We start from the raw sequence: 22,244 nt of genomic DNA on the forward strand, positions 1-22,244 counted from the left end.
TCTTTGTTTTCCTTTCAGAAGAGAATTCTGACTCAGACTCCGACTGAAGGCCTGCCCTGCCCTGGCAACCTGAGCCACGCGGGCCTTCACTCCTATACTTCAGATCCACTGGCCGGAGCGTGTGGCCAGGGGACTGGGTGTGTTGGGATGGAGGTTGTGACTTCTCAAGCAGCAGCAGGAGTTGCTGGTGGAGTGGGCCTCCTCACAGCCCCATGGTGACATTTCCAAGCCCAGCATACTAGACGGCGCCCCTTGGCTTAGCATATCTAACCACTCTGCATGGGAGGGCATCGTGAATATTTTGCTACTCCTTCTCCTTTCTGTCCCACAGACCTTAAAGCCCAGTAACCTCTCTGCCAAAAATAAGCACAAAAGGACAAAGCACATACAGCCTTGTGACCCCCACTGCAGGAAGCATTTCATGCTGGCGGTGGGGGGCAGTGGGACAGGACACAGGACAACAGACAAGTAAGACAGAAACCACCATGGGGCCAAGTGCCAACCCGCCACGCCCCAGTGGCTTTTGTTTGCTTTGGTGCCCCTGCTCATGCCAGGCACTTTGTCGAGAATGATCCTTCCAAGATTCTTTGGTTCAAGGAGCACCAGTTCCCTTTTCATTCTTGAAGCAGAGAGAAAACTGACCTTTGCCCTATCATCTAGGAGAGAGTGGGTCTTGGTGCCCATATCTGACACCTCACATCCTTGGAGAGCCTATCTTCTTCAGGTGACATGACTAATCAGGGTCTAAGACTTTCAAAGAAAAGTTCGTAGACTAGCTTACCACGTCCAACAGATTGAGGGTACCAAAAGATGCAATAGCAGTGCCCGCATCCTAGGTAGCTGGGCAGGCCCAGCCACACCCTGTGTCCCTGGGGGCCCACTGGCAGGCAGCAGGCTCCTGGGAGCTCAGGACAATGTGCTTCTAGACACCTGAGCAGGTCTCCTGACCACCTCGTTGAGAGGTGAAACGTGCCTTCTGTGTTCACCTGGGGACCTATGCTGTATATATCTGCAGTGGGATTTTTTAACTTTATATAAGTTTTTTTTTTATATAAAAGCTGCTTCTTAAATAGCATTTCCTGTGACCCAAGAGGCCTTATGAATGAGCCAGAGATCTGGACCCCTTTGGGGGCATTTGTAACTTTTATTCTTTTGCATGTGAATCTCCTACCCTGAAAATAGCCATAATGGATTAAACCAGACTGACTACCTACTTGGAGTGTGTGTGTTTGAGTAAAACCTTACACCACCCAGAGCAATGCTGTTGGTTTCATGCTTCAGCGTAGACTGGTCACATATGTGGTATGAATCCTGACAGCTCCATGCTGCGGCAGCAGTGCACATGCACTTCCATGCCAGGCACCCCACTAAGCGTCTCGCACCTGTGCTTATTTACTCCTCACACAGCCCTGTTTTACAGTCCGGGGAACTGACAGAAGGTTCGGTAACTTGCCCAGGTCCCCACAGCCCCTTGTAGGAGGCCCAGAGCCCTCTGACATATCCGGATAACGTGCCACAGCACCTTTCAGGCAGCCAGACCCTGGACTGTGGATGCCAGAGCTATCACAGTTGGAAACTGGTTACCTCAGGGGCCTCAGAGGGAGAGCTTGGGTCAGTGTTTCAGCTCAGGCCAATGGGAAGAGACAAGGCCTGCCCCAACTTTGACACACGTTCTGAAAATACGTATGAAAGTTGGATGTGCAGGAGCTGAGGGGCATATGGTGGGTGCTCCACCTTACCAGCCAAGCCAGCAGAGCTGCCTGTCGACACCTACGCCATGGACGGTGGCTGCGCTAAACCTCAACCTAACAGGCCTGTCTCAGGAACTGGGTCCACACCTTTCAAAGGGGTAGGAGGTGAGTCAGAGCAGAGAAAGACAGTACCATTTTTACATATCCATTTATTAAACAACTCCTTCATGACAATTTAATACAATATTAGCGATTAGTGTTGAGAAAATTATTTCCCTCTACATACAAAAATACAGATTTGAACACTATGAAAACAATCAAGACAAGTACCATGAAAAATTGGTCCTTTAAAAGAAATAGGGGGAAAATTGAGGGCATTGTGAGGCTTTGTTTGCCAAATCACTCCAAATGGATCGTCAAACCTAAGCCAGTCAGAGCTGGTGATGCCCACACCAGGGCACCCATGTCAGTTTGAGAAGCCAGGGTAGGAGCTCTGACTGGCCAACACCATAAACCAAAGTTTACCAAATAGGTATGACCTCAGAATACCCCACAGCTGTGTCTACTAAACTGTCAAAATTTTACGAAGCAAAGTGTAATCGTTATGAAATTAACATTGCCCCCCAAAAGTACCACTGGACCAAGTACCAATCAGTAATCATATTAGAGTTAATAGCCACCTGACTTGACTTCCTTTGTTAGAAAATAATTACGTATTCTGACCCTCAAAAAGGACAAAAAAAGCTACAATTTTATGTTTCAATAAATCCATTCCTTCATTTTGCAATGGCTCAGCTAGTTTCCTCAAGGTTTTTCTTGACTAGACAGAACTCGTATCCCACAGGGGTCAGAAAGCAAAAGGAGCAGATAAGAGTGTTATCTGTGTCTTAATTTCATCAAACTCCTCACAGCAGGAAATCTATTTTGTTCAGGCCTGAAACAAAAAAAAGGCCCCCAAGCCTACCCAGGGCATCCATGAACCAATCTTGAGATCTGAGTGGAACCTGAGAACAAGCAGAAAGTGAGCCTGGGACTAGGGAAGCCGCCCCTCTCCCCTGTCTTCCAGGACGCAGGCAGCAAAGCTCCTGGAAGACAGCAAGCCAGAGAACACCCTAGGGTTCAACAGCCCACGACAATGGGCCTTTTCACTGTTTTAGACCCAGAGAATAGAAGTCAGAGCACCAAGGATGTTCTGTTCTGTTCCTTTTTTATGGAACCACTTTCCTTTTACTGTCTGAGGTGAGCAGTGGCTCTCCAAACTGAACAAGTGGTTAAGAAATGCCAAATGCAGTTATACTGATTAAGAATTATTTCACAGAAATATACTCTTACTCTCAGACTGTTTAAATAAGCAGAAACAAGATGTGGGGGAGAAAGCAGCAGAGAGGAGATAGGAACGGCCAGGGGTGGTTTTGTTTTCTTTTTTAAACAACATATGAAATTTAAAGGGAAAATGGCCAACCTCAAAACTAGCATTGCTGAAAGCAATATTAAAAGGACACAATCTAAAATCATGCTACAAAAATAGTGTTATCTGGTTTAACTAAATGTACAACTTTTTTTCAGTTCCATGATTGACAAGAGTATTTATGTGACTGACACACAGAAGGCACCAAAGGTGAAGTGATTATTATCTGTCTTAAAATATACAGAAACAGAATTATCTACTCTGGGCGGAAAAAATAGTCATACCTGTAATAAATAGTTAAGTGTTTTGCCACGGGTTCCTGAACCCCTACAAATTACAACATATACAAATAGTTTCAATCCCTAGCATTCTCTTAGAGGGAACCACATCAAAATCAAGTTATGAAAAACACTGGTTTTATCCACATATGTCATCTCAATATTAGGTAGGATTTGAAAACACATGTTTAAATGGGTTACAGAGTAAGAGTTGGAAGCAGGTGGCCCCTCTGTGGGCCTAGGCCAGCCTGGAGGGCTATCCGGCCATCCGGCCCTCGCCTTCCTCCAGGAGCCAGCCTTCCCCCAGCCCTTGGACCAGCCAGTTCTCCCTTCAAGCCCCAAATATTTGCCTTCCTCACTTCTGCAGAGAGGGAAACAGAGTACTGAAACTTGCAAACTGATTCTGGAAAAGGCAGGAAAGCCTAACCGCCCATGGAGAGAAGCAATCGGACCTAGCCCTGCCTGGCATGGGTGGCACATCCCCACACCGTCCTCATTTCCTGACCTTCTCTTCAGGTGGCTTTCCTGATGAAAGGATATGCTTCCAGCAGGGTCCTCCAAAGAGGACTCAGATTTGACAATTTCGGATTATTACTGAATCCCATATAAGCCATTATCTGAAGCAACTGTGTCATCCCTTCTCTCCTCTGAGGCACAATTATGAAGAGAAACTTTGGATTGGACCTCACCCTCATCCCATCAACAAAGCTGATGAAGATCATAGGAGACAAGATTCTCCCCTTAATGAGAAGAATAAAAGTTCTGAAAGCTCACTAAAGTCCAGGCTATTAACCCCTTAATGAAGGCTCTCAGCCTTTCTGTGTAATGCATCCCCAACCACTCCAGGGTGTAGAGATAGCAAGTCACCTGAATTAAGGTCTTGGCATTAAAAATGTAGACAACAAACTAACCTGAAGAAAAAGATATACTAATCAAAGATCCATAATCTTAACTTAATTCTAGGCAAGTCATCATTGATTCAAACAGTGGGCTTGTGGGTAACATTTTCTTTACTGTTATGTTTATGGAATAAGAAAAACTAGAAAAAAAATCCCCAAGGTTGACATATTTTAACCAAATGAATGAGAACGTAATCTAGACCAAAGACGAGAAAATATACCAGGACCCACTCCTCTGTTTCAAACCTAAGAGTATATAAATGCCGTTTACTTTCACTTTCAGAAAATAATCATTCTAGTTCTAACAGTTGTTACAGGTATTTTCTTTCTGAGACAGTTTCAAAATAAAAGAAATGTAAAGGGTCAAATATTTCAAATTACCTTCTCAACCAGACAGCTTTTATGATTTCAACAACATCTGCCGAGAAAAGAAGAAACAAGGGTTTTGTAAAGAGCTGGGAAGTTTACAAAGCTCAAGGCAGGTGGCGCTAGGCCTGCATCCTCTCTCAGGTGGCACTCAAACCAGAACCTGAGTCACCTGTCCAGACCCGCAAGTTCTCAAACGCGACACCAAGAACTGCCCTGGAGTGCCAAGACTCACTGGTCCCAACATTCATGAGTTCTTGCTCCCAATCTGATTCCAGACCATAAGACCTCACTTTTGCCAAGATAAAAGGACAGGAAGGTAGTTAACCAAGCACATTTTTTCAAGACTGCCTGGGTCAGTAACCAGTCTGGTGTTATCGACGGTCCCACAGCAGATGGTGTCTGCGGCATGGGGCCTCCTCCTTCCTCCTCTCACCTCCCAGACCTGTCCTTGTTCCCGCTCAACAGCCTGTCATCTCCCTGGTCCTACAAGTGAGTGCTGATAAAGATGCAAGACCTGGGGAAGAGAGAACTCCTGGGTTCTACAGACTTCACTAGGAACTAAAAAGTGTCTGGAGACCTCACGAGCTAATGGCAGTGTCTGGAGCAGGAAGCAACTTTTTATTCTGCTTGAAAGACAGCAGCAGCAGCAGCAGCCGCGCCCTAGGAAGTGTTTTTACCTTTTGCTACCTATTTAACATCATTATTTTCCTATAAACAAGATATGGAAAAAATGACAACCAGACAGCGGCCCAATACGATGACCTCATGGTTGCTTTGCTTTGAACAGGGATGGCAAGGTGGGAACCACTTATATCATCCCTGCCTTCCAGAATCATGTTGTCTCTATACTCATCTGTTAGGACAAGATCTAAAAACAACCCAGAGAAAATCTTGCACAGCCAGAGATCAGAACTTGGTCCGCCTCTTAAACACATGGAGTGGTGAGGGGTTTCCCAAACAGCATATGAGTGTCTACAAGAAAAGGTGAGGCTGGGCCACACATAGGACATGACACATGGAGGGGTCAATCAAGGCTCATTCCTTGCAAGTAAGAATTCAGACACGTGCAGACAAAGCATGTGTGCTTCCTCTCCTCAGAAACCACCTTAACCCAAGTTTGAATCATGAGGAAATCTTCGAAGAAAGGTAATTGAAGATACAAACTTTAAAAGAGTAGGAATGTTTTCAACTGAGTCACAAAGCTCTCGCCAGAAGCATCCAACCCAAGGTGGAGGTCAGATACTCCATGCCTACCTATGGGCATGAGCCTTCCTGCCAGGGAGGTAATGGCGACAAAGGGCTGGAGGTGTCATCCATCTCCCAGAGCCAGGCCCGGTCCTCACTGGCTTCCTTGTGGCCAGGCTGAGCTCTGCTCATGCTGGCCCTTAAGTTTAAGCTGCCAAAGAAAAGAAAACATGGGTATTGGGACTGAGCAGGCGCCTACATTCTTGCCTTTTTGAAGGCAAAGGTAATCTCTCTTGGATGACTATGGCTGCACCAAGTAAAAATCTAAAATAAAATACTTTAAATCAAACTTATGAGATTTTAAACTGTAAATGCCTTGGTCTTTCCCTGGCTTTATATGGGGCCAACAAGTGTCTTTAGGCTTTCGTGATTGTAATCTCTCTGTATAAAAGGGAGAAGGTATTCCCTCCCCTGCCCCCATTCCTTCAAGCAATGTGAAGGGAGGATAAAGAAGAATCAAAGAAAAATTTACCACATCAACCAAATCAGTGCCAAGATAAACTTTCTCCTAAGACGTCAATGTTTGCATCCATATAAAACCACCAAATGCTTGAGGGTTTCAACTATACAGTCTCCAGGAACAAATTCAAATGCACACAGCAACTTCAGCTCTCTTCAAGTTTGGCACAAACTATGAAAGCCATTATGCCACCAGAAAATTGAGAAACACTAAGATTGACTCAGCCTGAAAATACCACAAACCAAACTGACATAGGTCCATATTGGAACTGTTAAAAATGCAAAAATATGCTTCTTTCAATTTGCAAAAAAAAAGTCCTTTTAAGCTTCCCAAATCTATATTGTCTTGTTTGTACACAGAGGCAGCATAAGAAAAACGCAGGTGAATTTACATTCACCTAAATACTCATATACCCTTCATAACTTACCCACCACCACACTGCTGTAGGTGACGAAATATATGACTGTATCATACCAATCAGAGAGCCTACCTGGCCACTTCCGGTTATAGTGGGAGCTAATTAAATAGGAAGACACATATTTACAAAAGCCATGGGAGAGCCTCATGGCAAAGATATTAAATAGTTATAAGGACATAAATAATTTCAAAAGTTCTAACACTAAGATGCAAATGAACTCATAAGTTGCTCTGTGGCACAAGGTGTCATCACTTTTTATCATCTACCAGCATTTACAGTTTCCACGGGCTTCAGAACCCTTTCTTGCAGCTGACGATACGTCCTCAGGAGGCCAATAGGCTCTTTTCCACCAGATGATAAACTGGTTTTATTGAAGTGACTTGGGAAAACTTGGGCAGCAATCCTGCCCGAATGGTATTTCTTTTCTTCAATCTCACTTCAAAGGCGGCTTTTTATTGAGGCCAAGTAACATGATTCCCAGCAGATTTCCGATAAAGTTCAGGGTGGTCCTTCCAAGTGGGCCCCATTTAATGCAAGCCTGAGTCTTTGTGACTCTTTTTTAAAATGCAACTCACAGAGAGAGATAAGTCTAATTTTGACTATGTGTATACACTCAACAAATGCAAAATAAATATATAAAATGAACAGATAAAATCCAGATGTCAGAATCTCCTCAAAAATCACTACATGTAATAGGTTCAAAGTTTGTGAAGCACAATTTGTCCTGCCTCCCAATAGACATGCGAAGAGGGCTCAATCAGACCTTCTGGGCGATGTGCCCGGCTGTGACCAGGCTTGGCTGCCCTCTAGGGGAGCAGAGGGAGGTGAGTTACCACCAGACCAGCTGGGTCCGCACCACAGCCATGGGCCCTGAAGCAGACAAGGGGCTTGGACATGTGACCTGGGCCACTGCCTCAGAAAGGAACTGCAGCAGAACTGAGTGTACTGGACGTTCAGTTCAGGGAGCTAACCCCGAACCCCAAGCCTTCAGAGACAGCAGAGTAGCATTTCCTATAGAGTCCCCAGCCTAGCAGTGTCACCTGACCTATTTCTCAGCACTGCTCTTTTACGAAGAAAGCAATGCCACCATGCATAGATGGATACTTTCTCACACGTGCTCTCCTCCTGCCACCTTCAAAGATATATTCATAATCACGTTCTCTCTCTCTCTACACAGTACCCTGCTAAAACTGTGATCATTCACTAGCACAAGATCCTAGGGATTGTCCACGTTACTGCAAAATCTTCCCACCAGCAGTGTTTTTTCCTTGGTGAGGGCTAATCGCAAAATATTAGAGCTAGAATGAGGTTTGTAAACATTAAAAACAGTTCAAAGAGTGAAAACCTGACAAGTTAAAACAATTTTTCCATAAAAGAGACAATGTCTCTAACAGGAAAAAAACAAAAAAATTACAGCATCATAGGGGCTCGTTTAACTCATTCACCACAATAATCTTCACTTTATCAAGAATCAATCAAAACCTAACATAACTAGAATTTTCCCCAACAACTTCCAAGATTGATGTTCATAGTTTTGATCCTGAGGCACAAAAAGCTTCAATTCGTGCCTTCTGAAATATCAGTGAAAGGATGTGTCATGGTACAAATTCAAGTATTTTCAAATCCTAGACAAGTCTACTCAGAATCACTTTAGAACTCTTCTCAGGCATTTGAAAATTAGCACGCATTTCTAAAACAGAGGTGTACCCCTACCTGTGGTCCACAAGACAGCAAATTGGCAAGCGTTCTGGCTGGTGGAATGGACTGTATTTCTTTCCTGGCTTTTACCTGAGAAGGTAAAATTACAGAAAATCTGCAATTCAGCCTCAAAGTATTAAGGGTAGATAGGAAAGTGGAAAGCAAGACGGTCTCCATATTCCTGGAGAATCTGGGATTCAGGGAGGTGATTCGTTTGAGGAAGAATCAAGTGATTTCTCAGTAGGGTGGAAAACGAAAGGCGACCCCTCCTGCATGTCAGCAGTCCTGTGGAGCCGTCCCAAGAGGACACCAGCTTTTCCCATCCCCACAAAGTCCAGACCCAGCAAAGAGATCCACCAGCATCGCCAAGACCCTCAGTGCCACACGTGGCTTCCCAGGCCCGTGCTGGCTGTCTCGAGGCCCTGGACATGGAAGACGAGCAGCAGGGAAGGATCCCAGCAGCAAGACCAAGCGCTCACCTGGAGCACACGCTGAGGGCTGCCAGGGGTCACTGTGGGCTGACCGTTCCAAACCTGGACCTCCATTTCTTGATTTTTTTTTCCTTCTTCTAGCAGCCCTCATTTAATCCAAAGTCTTGACTTGTTACAAATACATATCACAGGGTGACTCTGAGTCAGATGGGAAGCCTGTACTCAAGGACAACGAAGACCTAAAGTGGACACGGCAGCCTGGGAGGCCAGCTGCTTCCATGGCCACCAAATGCTGGAGAATCCGTAGGCCTCTCCCACCCACCTCTGTCTGAACGGCTGGGTATGGGGGCTCCCTGCCTCCCATACCTGCCAACAAGGCCACTCTGAAAACCCTTTCCCAAAATGAACTTTTACCAAAGAGGACAAAATTCAGCTTAATCACATGAAAATCCGACGTGATGAGGGAAAGAAAACTTGATTGAAAGGATGGGCACGAGGACGAGAGGGAGAAGGACTCTGGCAGGTCCTCATGTGTCCAGACGCTGGATCTCTGGGCGACCGTCCACGTCTCTGGACTCCGTGCGGGCTCGGATGTAGTCATTGGCGCTCTGCTGGTGGATGCTGACTCGCCATTTCTGCACTGCCAGGAATGTGTTCACTGCATACACTGCAGTTGCCAGGAAGCCAAATATCTATAAGAAACAGGCACGGTCTTCAGGCACTTCAGCAGTCTATAGGGTGTCTAACAGCTGCCCTGTCAGTGCCATAGCCAAGTCTTTAGTCATATGACCCACGCAAGTCCTGCCTGACCTGAAGACAGCCTGAGGTTTCCTTCAAAGTATTTTGGATCTATTTTTTTTTTAACCACAAAAATGTCTCTTTTACAGCACCGGAATGGGCACCGGTCTCAAATGAGAAAATACATGTAGACAAATACCATGTAGACGGAAAACCAGGGTCTCATATGTGAGCCCAACTCAAGCCATAAGACCTGATGTTCCAAATCACAGCCCCCGAGCCCTACCTGCTGTCCGACTGCTCTTACCTGGACGGCTCCAAGTGGGCAGCTCCAGGATGAGAAGCAGCAGAGTTTGACTTATTTTTAATAACTGATAAATCTACTGAGTGACTCTGGGAGAGCAGCTACTTTAATATATTTTTTATAAACCTTTTAATCCCCCCAATTACAAAAGTGCTACACACTCTTTGTAATCGCAGAACAACACAGAGATGCAGAGTGCAGAGAGTGAAGGTCTCACATCATCTGGTTCTCACCACACCCGCCACAGCATTCCACCTTAAAGAGCAAGAGTGTCATCTGACTGCTAAATGGTGCCAAGGCTGTGTTCATCTTCATTAAGACCCCCATACCTCACTGACAGACGGACATCCACGGCTCTGTTGGAAACAGACTGAAACAGGGGTTCTCAAATCCAATCGTGCAACTTAATCAGCTGGAGGGCTTGTTAAAATACATTTCTGATTCGGTGGCTCTGGGGAGCCTGAGAATGGCATTTCTAACAGGTTCCTGAGTGATGCTGAGGCTGCTGTTCCAGGAACCATACTTTTGAGAACCATAGCACTGAAGGAACTGGGATTTCCATTGGTCCCAATATCATTGGCAAAGAAGTAGGACATATGCTCTGAACACAGCAACAGAGGAGAGCAAGTCACAAAAAGTATACAAATCAGTCCATGTTTTAACCACTTGCGTTCACTTACCACGGCAGCAATTTCTGCTCCAGATTTGTGGTTTAAAGCAGCCAGGACGATCGAAGCAATAAAGAAAAAGAAAGTGCTGAGTCCAGTGTTGACCAAATCCTGATGAAAAAAGATAAAATAAAATCATTTGAAAAGAATCATTTCATGCTTTGCCCTAAAAGCCATTGAAGAACTTTCAAAATGAGAAGCACAATACCCAGCCTCTCTGATGGCTCCATATTTTAGTCTCGATGGCCCAGGGGTGTTGGTCATACAAAAGAAGGCAAAGATGGCAACAGTTTATGATGATACTTGATAAATTACCACAGCCAAATCTACATTTTAAGCAACCATGCTACCATTTCTTAATGACATTCTTTGAGAACCCCAAACTGCTAACACATCAAGGACATGCACACTAATTACTATTTAGAGGTTCTATTGTCATCTTTCAAAAACTCATTCAAATCATCCTGGCATGGACAAAGCTCTCCAAGAGCCCAGAATGTACTGAAACTGGCGAAATCCCCTCCAACATCCCCTCATTCGTGACATTTCCAGAGCAATTTTCAGACCTAGGGAACAAACTTCACCAGACCTCACACTCTTTTTTATGTAGTCTTTCAAGCCTCTGTCGTTAAAGCCTAAAGGATTTGCTCCTAAGCTTCTTGCAAAGCAAATCAGGTTACATATCCAATGCTTCAAAGATTTAACTCCTGTATTACTTGTCAAGAGGACCACAGCACAGTGATTAAAAGTCACAGCCAGACTTGGGTCCTGACCAACCATGACCTTGGACAAGGCACTTCGCTTCTCTACATCTTATGTGAAAATACACCCCCTTCTCCTAGAGTTTCTTAAGAATTAAGTGACAACACATGTAAAGAGCCGATCATTGTGCCTGGCCTGTAGTTAGCGTTTCCTGTACATTTATGGTTACTTCTGTTATTACTACTTTGGCATCAGGCCCCACCAGCCTGGGTTATACCTGAGTGCCTCTGTGATCTTCCAGGGGAAGAAAATGCAGGCAAAATCCTAAACTGCTTCAGTACCCTGTTGACTGGACCATCAACACCAGGTAGGTCCCCCCGGCTGGTCTGGCTTCGAGGTCCATTTCTGATTTTTAAAGATGCAAAAAAGGCAATGTTCGCATCATAACAGTACTGAGCCTGTGCAGCAGGAACCCCAACACACTGGCCAGTGCTCTGTATGGGCTCATGGGAGCAGCAAAGTTCTGACTTCGAAACTGTTCAGAGATGGTCTGCCAGCAGTAATATCTTTCAGCTTTGACCAAGGTGTGAGGCCTGGGCAAATTTCTCACAAATGCAAACCAAGAAGTGTTTAGTTACACTCAGCTCTGGGTAAGGTGCTACAGGGATAAAGAAGAATATAAAATGTACTTTCCAAACCAGACTGTTCACAAATAGGGAAAATGTCTTATCATACAATGCTGAAGCCAAAAGTCAAACAAAATAGTATGCATATTAATGGTGATTATGTAAAAATATATATGTGGTAAAGTGCTGATAAGTAGCAGAAGTTTTGAAGAGGTTCATGTTATTTGTCTACAAATTCCACATCTGGAAATTTATCTTAATATATTATCCTAGTGCAAAAAGGTCTAAGTATAAGGATGTTCACCGTTATATTATTTAAAATAGCAAAAAACTGGAAGCAAACAAAAATGCTCAAGAATAGGGGCTCTGTTAAATAAAATGGCATTTCCATAAAAGAACACTATAAGGTTATTAAAAGTAATGATACAATTGTGTAACACAGAAGATAATCAAGGTAATTTAAATCAAAAAGCATGACTTTAATGGTTCCACTTTTTTCTACTCACACAACACACATTGCATATGTGAAAGACAGTCTAGAGAAAATGAGTTTTTACTTAAGTGTTACAAGTGGTGACCCTGGATGGGTTCAGTTACATATGAATTTTTAACAGCTTTATTGAGATGTAATTCATATACCATATAATACATCTAATTAAAGCATACAATTAAATTATCACAATCTAATTTTAGGACATTTTCAGCACCTCAAAAAGAAACCTCATACTCATTAGCAGTTAATTCTTCATCCATCCCCTACTCCCAGGCAACCACCAGTTTGCTTTCTGTCTCTATGGAAACCTATTGTGACTGGTTTCTCCCACTTGGTATAATAGTCCTAAGGTTCATTCATATTGTAGCATATAACAATACTTCGTTCCTTCTTAACACTGAATAATATTTCATGTACGGATACAACACATTTTTTTTATTCATCGGTTTATGGACATTTCAATTGTTTCTACTTTTTCATTTATAAATAATGCTACTATGACCTTACAAGCTTTTCTGTAGACATACATTTTCATCTCTTGAATCATCATATGATTTTTTCCTATTTCATTATCTATAACTTCCAGTTTTTCTATAATAAACACTTACTAGTTGCACAGTTTAAAAAGCTTAAAACTGAAAATGAATGAATGAATGAATGAATGAATGGCTTGAAGCTAGAGTGCTGCAAAAGTTAATCAGCATCGACTCTTGGGTTCCACGGCCATGAAATAAAATCAAGGCTAGAGATTCACCCTTCGTGTTAAGCGGCACACACAGGCATGCCCTCAGACGTGGATTTTGGGGTGGCGGTTAGTCAACATTGGTGCTTCATTGTTTTTTATACTTTTAATAGACATGTACTCTATCGCCACATGCTTTCCAGTTTGCCACGGTCGTCCCCACTCCCTGCAGTCCACTGACCCTGCCCAGCCACCTTACGTTTCCTGTCTGGCCCCTAACGCACCCAAGGCTGCAGCCCTCCTTACACTGGGAGATGAAGAGGAAGGCTGCCCTCACATACGCATGCTTTCAGGTCTCTCCTTCAGTAACACACCAGCAAGTACAGGTGTGAGCCCAAGAAACTCTGACAACAGATCAAGGGGACCTGGCCTAGAGGGCAATAACTCGAGGCCTATGGGCCATATCTGGCCCATAGATATGTTTGACTTGTACAGTGTTCAAAACAAATTTGAATAAGCCAACATTTAAACACCAGAAGCCTGCACATAAAAACTAACTTCTAAGAAAAGTAAAACAAAACAAAACCCAACTTCCAGCTGCTCTTGAAAATGTGTTCCAGGGGTCCCACGACGCGATACCACAATTGGCTGGGGCCAAGTAGGAAGACCAACTTCTCCGCCTCCCCATCCCGGGTCCATCTTCTCACTCGCCCATTTACACCACGTGCCCAGACCCCAGCAGGCCCTGCGTCTGTAACCCTGCTCCAAGCCCAGAGAATGGCCACCGACGACATGCCCCATGCTTCCGTTCTCTGTGCCCGGCAACCATCCGTTCATCCCTCAAGGCCGAACTGGAATCTGGCCTTTTCTCTGACCCACTCCAGGGCTCCTGCCTGAGGAATCCACTCCCTCCTCGCCTGTGTTCTCCCAGGCCTTACACTAAACTGGATCATAAGAGGACACATACCACAGTAGAGCAGCGTGCACCTACCTACCCTATACTTTCAGTTCCCAAAACCTGGCACAAAGCAGGTGTTTGAGCATGATCGTTGGAAACGATCACAGACGAGGCATTTATAAACAGGTCCAGTCCCGGGCTGTCACAGCAACTGCTCCCAAACCCCTGGGTACTGTGGCTGGCTCTAGTCTTAGCTCTACACACAGCTGAAAGGAAGTTTACAACACTGTGCACTGACTTGTGCTCAAATGGTCCCAGTATCAAAGGGACAATCATAAGACTGACGACAGTGGTGGCTACCATCTATGGAGAGCCTACTGCGCCAACCATATAACTCCAGCAACTCAGTGAATCCTAATCTAATTTTTATCCAAAATACCTATAAGGCGGAACACATTATTTTCTTCCACTTTTAAAAATATGGAAATTGAATCCCAGAGAAGATGAGTGTTGTATAACAAAAAATATATAATTGGTCCCTGTCCCTGTTCCTTAGAATTTCTGGAGTGATAAGACTTCTTTTGTCATTCATATCAAGGCCCTTTCCACCCACCCAGAGTTTATGCTAATGAGGTGACTCTCTGGAGTCACCAGATAGTTTCAGGATCCGGGCTGGTTACCAGAAAAACCAACCAGGTGATTAGAGGGTTGGAACTTTTAGCTCTACCACCTCCAACTTCTAGGGACCAGGGAGAGGGGCTGAGGATTGAGCTCAGTCTCCAAATGGCTAATGATTGAATCAATCACGCCTACATAGTGAAATCTCCATAAAAACCCTGAATTACGGGGTCTAGGGAGTTTCTGAGTTGGTGACTACATCCACGTGCTAGGAGGGTGTTTGCACCTCAACTACATGGGATAGTGGCTCCAGCACTTGAGACTTCGGGACCCTGCCCTGTGCATCTCCGCTTCCATTTGGCTGTTTCATGGTTGTATCCTTTATCACAAACCCATAATCGTAAGTAAAGCACTTTCCTGAGTTCTGTGAGTTGTTCTAGAGAATTATCGAACCTCAGGAGGCGGGGTGTGGGAATTCCACATCTGCAGCTGGCCAGACAGAAGTGCAGGTCACCTGGGAACCCCATCTGTGGCTGATGTCTGAAGTGAACTGTTAGACACCCACTTGGTGTTAGAAAATTAGGAAATTTCTTGGTATGAAAAACTTATGCATAGTCAGTGTCACAAAAAAACCCCAGCACATTTGGTCTCAAAAGTGGTGTCAGAAAACACCACACAATGAATCATGGCCAAAGCCTCAGGGCTCTGCAAGTGACTGTTCTGGGTGACTTCAGACTGTTCTCAATGCACCACAGCACCGGCCTGGGTTCTCGGATAGGAAGGGATCTGTGGGGGGAGTAGGGGCCACCGAGGCCACTGAAAAGAAATACCAAGGAAGAAAAAGAAAAACCAGGAGAATGTGGTGTCACAGGAGGCAAGAGCATAGAGGATGGCAGAAGGACTGAGCGTTCTGCAGCAAGTTCCCCCTGAAATGTTTAGTGGGGGAGGACTGAAGAATAATCAGAGGATCCAGGAACGTGGAGACCCCCAGTGTTCCTGACCAGAGGATTTTCAAAGATATAAAGTCATAGACTAGGGAGAAGGGCAGTAGCTGTGTTTGGGAAGGGGTATTGACACTATCCTATCTCTGGACCCAGGTGGTAGCTACACAGTCTTTATCATTCTTCATTAAATTATACATTAACGTTTACAAAATTTTCTGAATATGCTGTATTTGACGATAAACAGTGAGAAAAGAGGGATTAGGAGGTAGGGAAATAGAGAAGGCATGTGTAGATCCCCCTTCCTCTTTACAGATGTTTGGATGAGCAGGCCTTGATGGGCTCTGAGTGCCAGCTAAGGAAGGCTTTCAGGGTCTGAAGGGGATGGAAGAGAGGCATGAGGTGGGGGAGGAGGCAGGTGGTACTGATCAAGGTAAACACAGGTGGAACACATGGGTGTGTGAGCTCCTATTATACAGAGAAAAACAAATATTGCAGAATAAGTTCCATAGACTCATCAAAAAAAAAAAAATTACATTACCATAATCTTTCTGAGTGCTTCAAATTATGCTTGTACAAAACATATACTTTATGTCAACCTCCTTATTTACCATTTTTCATGCATATTTGTGTCAACCTAAGCTCCTGAAATAACCCATTTTTTCTAAATCCATACCAATCACATCCTGTTTCACTCATCGGCAGGCTCTGTTGGGGACAAAAATACTCTAACCAACTTGTTAGAGAAACAATACATCGAAAGCCAACCCTCTGTAGTGACTTGATGAGCTGGGATCAACCCTGAAGAACTCACTTTTGCTGCCCTCCCAGAGAACAGATGATCTGAGCACTCTTCAATACAATAAATACCATCTCTTCAAGTTCATGTAACTCACATACACTTTTGCTGGATAAGTGTACACCTTCATCTGCTCTAAAGGGTAGAAATTCTGAAAAGGATCCCAAGGGACAGGAAAGTATTCTCAAGTGACACAGTACCACCTAACCATTTGCCCTAGCCAACACCAGCCAGAAGACAAGGATGGACATTCATTGACCAGTAAAAAAGATGTACTTTGATATGACCAGATGGTGTGGTAGCCAACAACTGAAAAGTCTTTCACGATTAAATAGAAAAATCAGAATTCCAGAAAGATCACTAAATAGGTATTTTGGAGGATAAAGGCCAGGATGGATTAGTAAGAAATATGAAGTATAAAGTCTTTTAACAGATTTATGGCTGTCAAATAAGCAGATAAGACAGAATTAAAGGAGTTGAATCAAACCTGGTAGAAGTCTACAAGAGAATGATACAGTTGGTAGACAACAGGGGCCTTTTACTTATGCTAAAATTACTACTTATCAGACTGGAACCAGTGTCCACTGGTGTGAGGTACCTTTATACATATTATCTCATTTCATTTTTAAAACTGCCCTATAAGAAAATATTATCATCTCCATTTTACCAGTGGTGGGTCTTTACCAACATGAGGCTCTAAGTGGCTTTCCCAAGGATCACCACACAGCCCCTAAGAGCCACCTTGGACTTGAAGCCAGACAGGTCTGTCCAACTCAAAGGCCCTGGTCTTAACCTTCCCAGAAGCTGCTTTTTTGTCAAATAGGTCTTCTGATAGGATTCACTCACAACCCAGCCCCACTCTTCCCTCAACAACTATTGATTGAGAAGGCCTTAGAAACAGGAATCTGGGATACCAGTGAACCTTGACCCTGTGGAGCCTGAATATTGGTTGGGGGAGGTTGGTAAGGTTCTCTTATACGATCTACCACACTATCAATTTAGATCACAACTCTGTAAACATTTTCTTATACTTTATCTTAAAAATGGTTGAGATATTAAAACCTGTCACAAAAACTTGACAAAAATGCCTCCAATATCTTGAGGTTTTAAAGTTTAAATTTAAATTTAAATCACAGTTTTCTCAGTTTTCAATGCTGAGATCAAACCAGCTGAGTTTTCAACAGACATCAATTTTTCTAGTTCAGTTCTCCTCTTATTTTTCCTCCTAAAAGAGTTCAAATAACAGAGAGAGAGCATCCTGCCAGAAAGACCCTCTCCGTGGCACCCCACAGGGTCATCATGAGAGTGGCCCTGCCAGGCAAGGCAACAAGCTCCGGCCTCCTCCCTGGCTCCCTCACATGGGCCACTGTTTCTGCAGCGCTGCACACACCCAGCACCTGCCAAAGAGAGAGGAGCTCCCCCGAGGGTAGGCGGTCTCAGCCCTGCCCCCTCCCCTCCTCCTATGGCCCTCTTAGCAGCTGTGGGGCCCACAGGGTTCTCCTCCCACTGGCACAGAAGGGTGAGGCAGCTGACTGCTTTCCTGTGTCTCTCTGATTCCCTTTGAGCTCTTGCACGTGCTTATTTGCAAAGAAATATCAAGAAAACCAAGCACTATTAAGTTTCCTCTCTTGTTTAGCACAGTAAGGACAAGTAACATAAGTCCAGGGAAAGGGGCCTGGGAGTAACCTGCCCTGAGTTTCCCCTGCCAATCAGAGGGCAAGGCTGTCAAATAGGGTTAAGAACCCAAACCACAGAGAGAAGAGGACACATGTCCACTTAAGACTCTTTAGTAGTTTTACTAAACCTCCCGGGTCTTCCCAGTTGCTTTGAATAGACACATGTCCACTTAAGACTCTGATCAAACTACTAAACCTCCCGGGTCTTCCCAGTTGCTTTGAATTTAATAATATTCCTAGACTTTGCAAGGTACTGGCATTTTTATTCATATTTTCTATTCTTCCTGAATCAACACTTTTTTTGTAAATGGCTTTTGGGTCCAGTGCGAAAAATATGCAAAAATGTATTAACTTTATTTTCTCTTTCACATATTCTGTAAATATCAACATTACCAATCATCTCAGAGGATCATGAAGTTGAAATGACATCTTTAAAGAGGTCAAAATAATTATTATGATGTTTCTACTATTAGTGAAGATTCCATTTATTTTATAGTTTTAGTCAACCCGGTAAAGAAATTTAAAATTTCACAGTTGAATTACAATGGACTAGTTAAGTAGCATAATAAACTGGAACCAAACACGAAATGGAGAGATTCCAACTTTCCCTTGGAGCCGAGTAGCACCCGATCCTTTCGCAGTCAGAGAGTGGCAACTTGTACTCACTGTCAGGTTCCAGTTGATCTGGGGGATCCTCATGTGAAGGTTGAGACTGAACAGAATCAGCAAAACTCCAGTCACCACAAATGCACTACAGCTCACAAACTCAAAAAAGTAGAGGCCTTCACACGGGGAGCACTCCATGATGGTCTCTATGCAGATGAATGCAATCAGGGCCAAAATCTAGGAAGAAAATGGGACACACACATGTATGTGTATATTCAGCACACATCGGTGCACATATGTGCCTACCACATTTAAAAAAAACTCAACCACCACCATCACATGCAGCCACAGAGTTTTCCTCTGAGGACAGCAGTATCATTATCGAGAATATGACCTGATCCAATTCTTCCGAAAGAACAGGTATGGGGCCTTCGGGAAAGGATCAAATTCCCCATGTACCTAACTAAGCCCCAGCACAGTGCGCTAAAGCCAGTCTGGTGCGGTGTGGCCCTTGAGAGGGAGCAGAAAGGAACATCTCTGCGATGTTTTTAGTTTTACCTCTGCCTATGCACGCTTCTGATTTAGTCTCTACCACAACTATGTCAAACATTGAGAAGGCGAGATCCTCGTGGTGTCCATTTTATGCCATCTGCAACTACCTTTGCAGTTCATGCTGAGGTCACACAGGCTGACTGGGATCCTGATGGCTTTAAGGATGGTATAATCTCTTCCCTCAATTAGAAGTCCCTAAAAACGAGGTCCATTTATCTAATTTATAAGCTATGCTTTTTAAAAGTTTATCATTGAGCTTGATCACAAAAAGGCAGACTGGCAGCTGATAAAAACATTTTTAAATCTACCAATTATAGAATCAATTTCTTCCTGAAGGACCAAAGGAACATTTTAACAATATATCCCAAGAGCTTAGAGATCATAAAGTAAAATAAGTGTTAACAGAAAATTACCAGGTGAGCTTTCAAAGGAAGATTTCAGGAGGAAGAAGAGGCCCAAAGGCTGATTTAACGGCCCTGTGATCACGGAAAGATGAGGTGCTCTCGCACCTAAAACTGGATCGGTCTTGGGCTCCCGGCCTCCACTTCACTTCTTTAACAGAGCACCTCACAATCGACCGCATGTCAAGCCTATGCCAGAGCTTCCAGGCCAGACCCCACCTCAAAGGTCAAGGAAGTACAGGCAGGCATCCCCACTGTCCCAGATTTGTCCTTAGAGCTAGTGACATCGGCATCACCAGGGAGCGTGTTAGAAATGCAGAATCTCTGTCTCCCCTCCTTGACCTACAGAGTCAGAATCTGCATTTTTGACATGGTCTCCAGATGATTAAAGTGTGGGAAGTATGCAAGGCATGGGCAGTTCTGGGCTCTTCTCTGCCTATCGTGCTTTTCAATGTTCCACTCAATGCCACCTCCGCCCCATGCCTTCCCTGACTGTGGCGCTCTCTGCCAGGCATTATCTGATTCCACCCTCTCTTAGGAAAGCCTGCTTGTCTGTGATTGCGTTCTACCCTTTTTTATACTTACCATTATGCATTTCTCCACCTTCTGAGCTTTATGAAGGTCAGGGCCAGTCCATCGCTCTCTACGCCCAAGACACTAAGCACAGTAACTCGCATGCAGCCAGCAATCCGGGGCTCATGGAGCCACTGAAAACCCACACCAACAATTCCTGATGTACTTATTAGCATCTCCACAGGAAATGAAGGGTGGCTCTGCTTTTCCCACTGTCAATACTTCCACACAAAAACACGCGTTTCACGTTTCTATTATAAGTCATTAAAGACATGGGTCTTAAAGCACACACTTTGTGCTTCTCTCAATGGCTCTCCTAATTCCCTACAGAACCATAGACTTTAATTCTCCATCTGAATTACATGCCTGACTTGCAATCAATTCACAAAGAAATAGTTCATATAAGGGAAACTCCTAAACTTTTTTTTTTTTTTTTTTTTACCCCTGTAATTGGATCTAGCAATCTTGGGCAAGAAATAACACACTGTACTGATGAGTTACAAATGTTTCTGGTATGCTAATTTCAACCATATTTGTGTAGGAAGGTAACACCTACATTCTTAAATATTAAAATAAGCATCGGTTCAAGAATATGCAAATCTAATAGGCCATTCAATACAGCAGTGAACAACACAAAAAAATTTCCTGCTCTCTAGCTCATATGCTAATGAAAAAGTTTTAGAAAAATGAAAAATACAGTATGTTAGGCAGTGATAAAAGACGAGAAATCAAAGCAGGGAAGGAGAATGAAATGTCACTAGGACAAGAGTGTTTGAGATTTTAGGCAGGGTGACCATGGAAGGCCTCGTTGAGAAGGTTCCAGATTTATGACACAGTTTATTAATGGTTTATCATAAAGGGTATGAAAGGATACGATTGAACAGCTCGATAAAGAGATACAAAGGGCAAGGTCCAGAAGGGTCTCAAACACAGAAGCTTCTGTCCCTGCGGAGTTTGGAATGTACCTGCCACCCTCCCGCACGGGAATGCATTCTGGTTCACCCACCTGGAAGGTTCACCGACATGGAAGCTCATCAACTCTCCTGTTCAAGAGTTTTTATAGAACTTCATCTGTAGTCCCCTGCCCTTTCCCCATCCCAGTGTCGGTGGGTGGGGTTGAAAATTCCAACCCTCTAATCACCAGGTTGGTTCCCCTGACAACCAGCCTCCATCCTTAGGTGCTTTCCAAAAGTCATCTCGTTAACACAAACTCAGGTGTAGTTGAAAGGGGTTTGTTGTGACTATCAAGAGACACCTTTTTCACTTAGGAAATTCTAAGGGTTTTAAGAGCTCTGTGCCAGAAACGGAATGAAGACAAAATATATATTTCTTATTATAAATCACAATAATTCATATATAGAGATGTAGAGATAAGATTCATAAATATATTCACAACTATACACATACAATAATTTAATTAATCTCCTATTGATGGGTATTTAGGTGGTTTCTAATACTTTTTCTAATAGGCAGTACACTTTTTTTTGCCTGCTTTTGGCCCAGCAAATGTCAAATTTTCTTCCAGCACAATCTACTGCTGAAGTAAAACCTACTCATCAACCAATGAGAAGAAAATAAGGACTCATTGTTATACTGGGAGTCAACAATTCAAGACAACCAGAGTAAAAAGTCATTCCACACATAAGAACTTTGAAGTAGACAAATGTCACATGTAAAATTGCACAGAGACATTCAAGATGTAAATGAGGAACAGCTATTGTATTTGCTAAGCAGGAGATCCTGGGTGCCCTTGGAGAGAGGCCCTCCTACGTAGCACCTACCAATTGACCAGGAGTCAATATTTACATAGTTGATAAGTAAATTGATATTAAAAGGTCGTCAGGTTTCCACAACTGGAGCTAATTATGATTGCCGGCATCAAAAAGTAGAGAGAGAGAAAGGGCTGGCTGATTAAGTTACTCTAAAACTTTAAAACTTCCTGAGAGCCCATGTTACTATTGGTGGCAGTGTAAACTGCCCAGATCTTTCTGGAGGGCTGTGGCAATCAGCAGTACCGCTCACCAAGAGGCACATGGTGGGGTTGGAGATTTGTGCTTGAGACTTTCCCAG

The 22,244-nt window shown here is 43.8% G+C and overlaps 2 protein-coding genes across 2 annotated transcripts in view; one reads left to right on the forward strand and one right to left on the reverse strand.

Annotated features, from left to right (window-relative positions):
- CMTM3 (CKLF like MARVEL transmembrane domain containing 3) overlaps positions 1 to 1,214 on the forward strand; it is a gene marked incomplete at its 5' end in the record, with an annotated part of 4,212 nt that extends 2,998 nt beyond the window's left edge. The window contains one exon of the mRNA XM_006909730.3: positions 19 to 1,214. Within this exon, the coding sequence (XP_006909792.2) occupies positions 19 to 47 (29 nt within the window). The remainder of the gene's footprint in view (positions 1 to 18) is intronic.
- Positions 1,215 to 1,880: 666 nt separating this feature from the next.
- Positions 1,881 to 22,244, reverse strand: part of CMTM4 (CKLF like MARVEL transmembrane domain containing 4) — a 57,279-nt gene continuing 36,915 nt past the window's right edge. Inside the window, exons 2-4 of the mRNA XM_015587662.2 lie at positions 18,709 to 18,885; positions 10,620 to 10,718; positions 1,881 to 9,589 (exon numbers count right to left, since the gene is read on the reverse strand). Coding sequence (XP_015443148.1) covers positions 9,425 to 9,589; positions 10,620 to 10,718; positions 18,709 to 18,885 — 441 coding nt within the window. The 3' untranslated portion in view covers positions 1,881 to 9,424. The remainder of the gene's footprint in view (positions 9,590 to 10,619; positions 10,719 to 18,708; positions 18,886 to 22,244) is intronic.

This window comes from Pteropus alecto, unplaced genomic scaffold (assembly GCF_000325575.1).
Source record: "Pteropus alecto unplaced genomic scaffold, ASM32557v1 scaffold42, whole genome shotgun sequence".
NCBI classification, from domain to species: domain Eukaryota; kingdom Metazoa; phylum Chordata; class Mammalia; order Chiroptera; family Pteropodidae; genus Pteropus; species Pteropus alecto.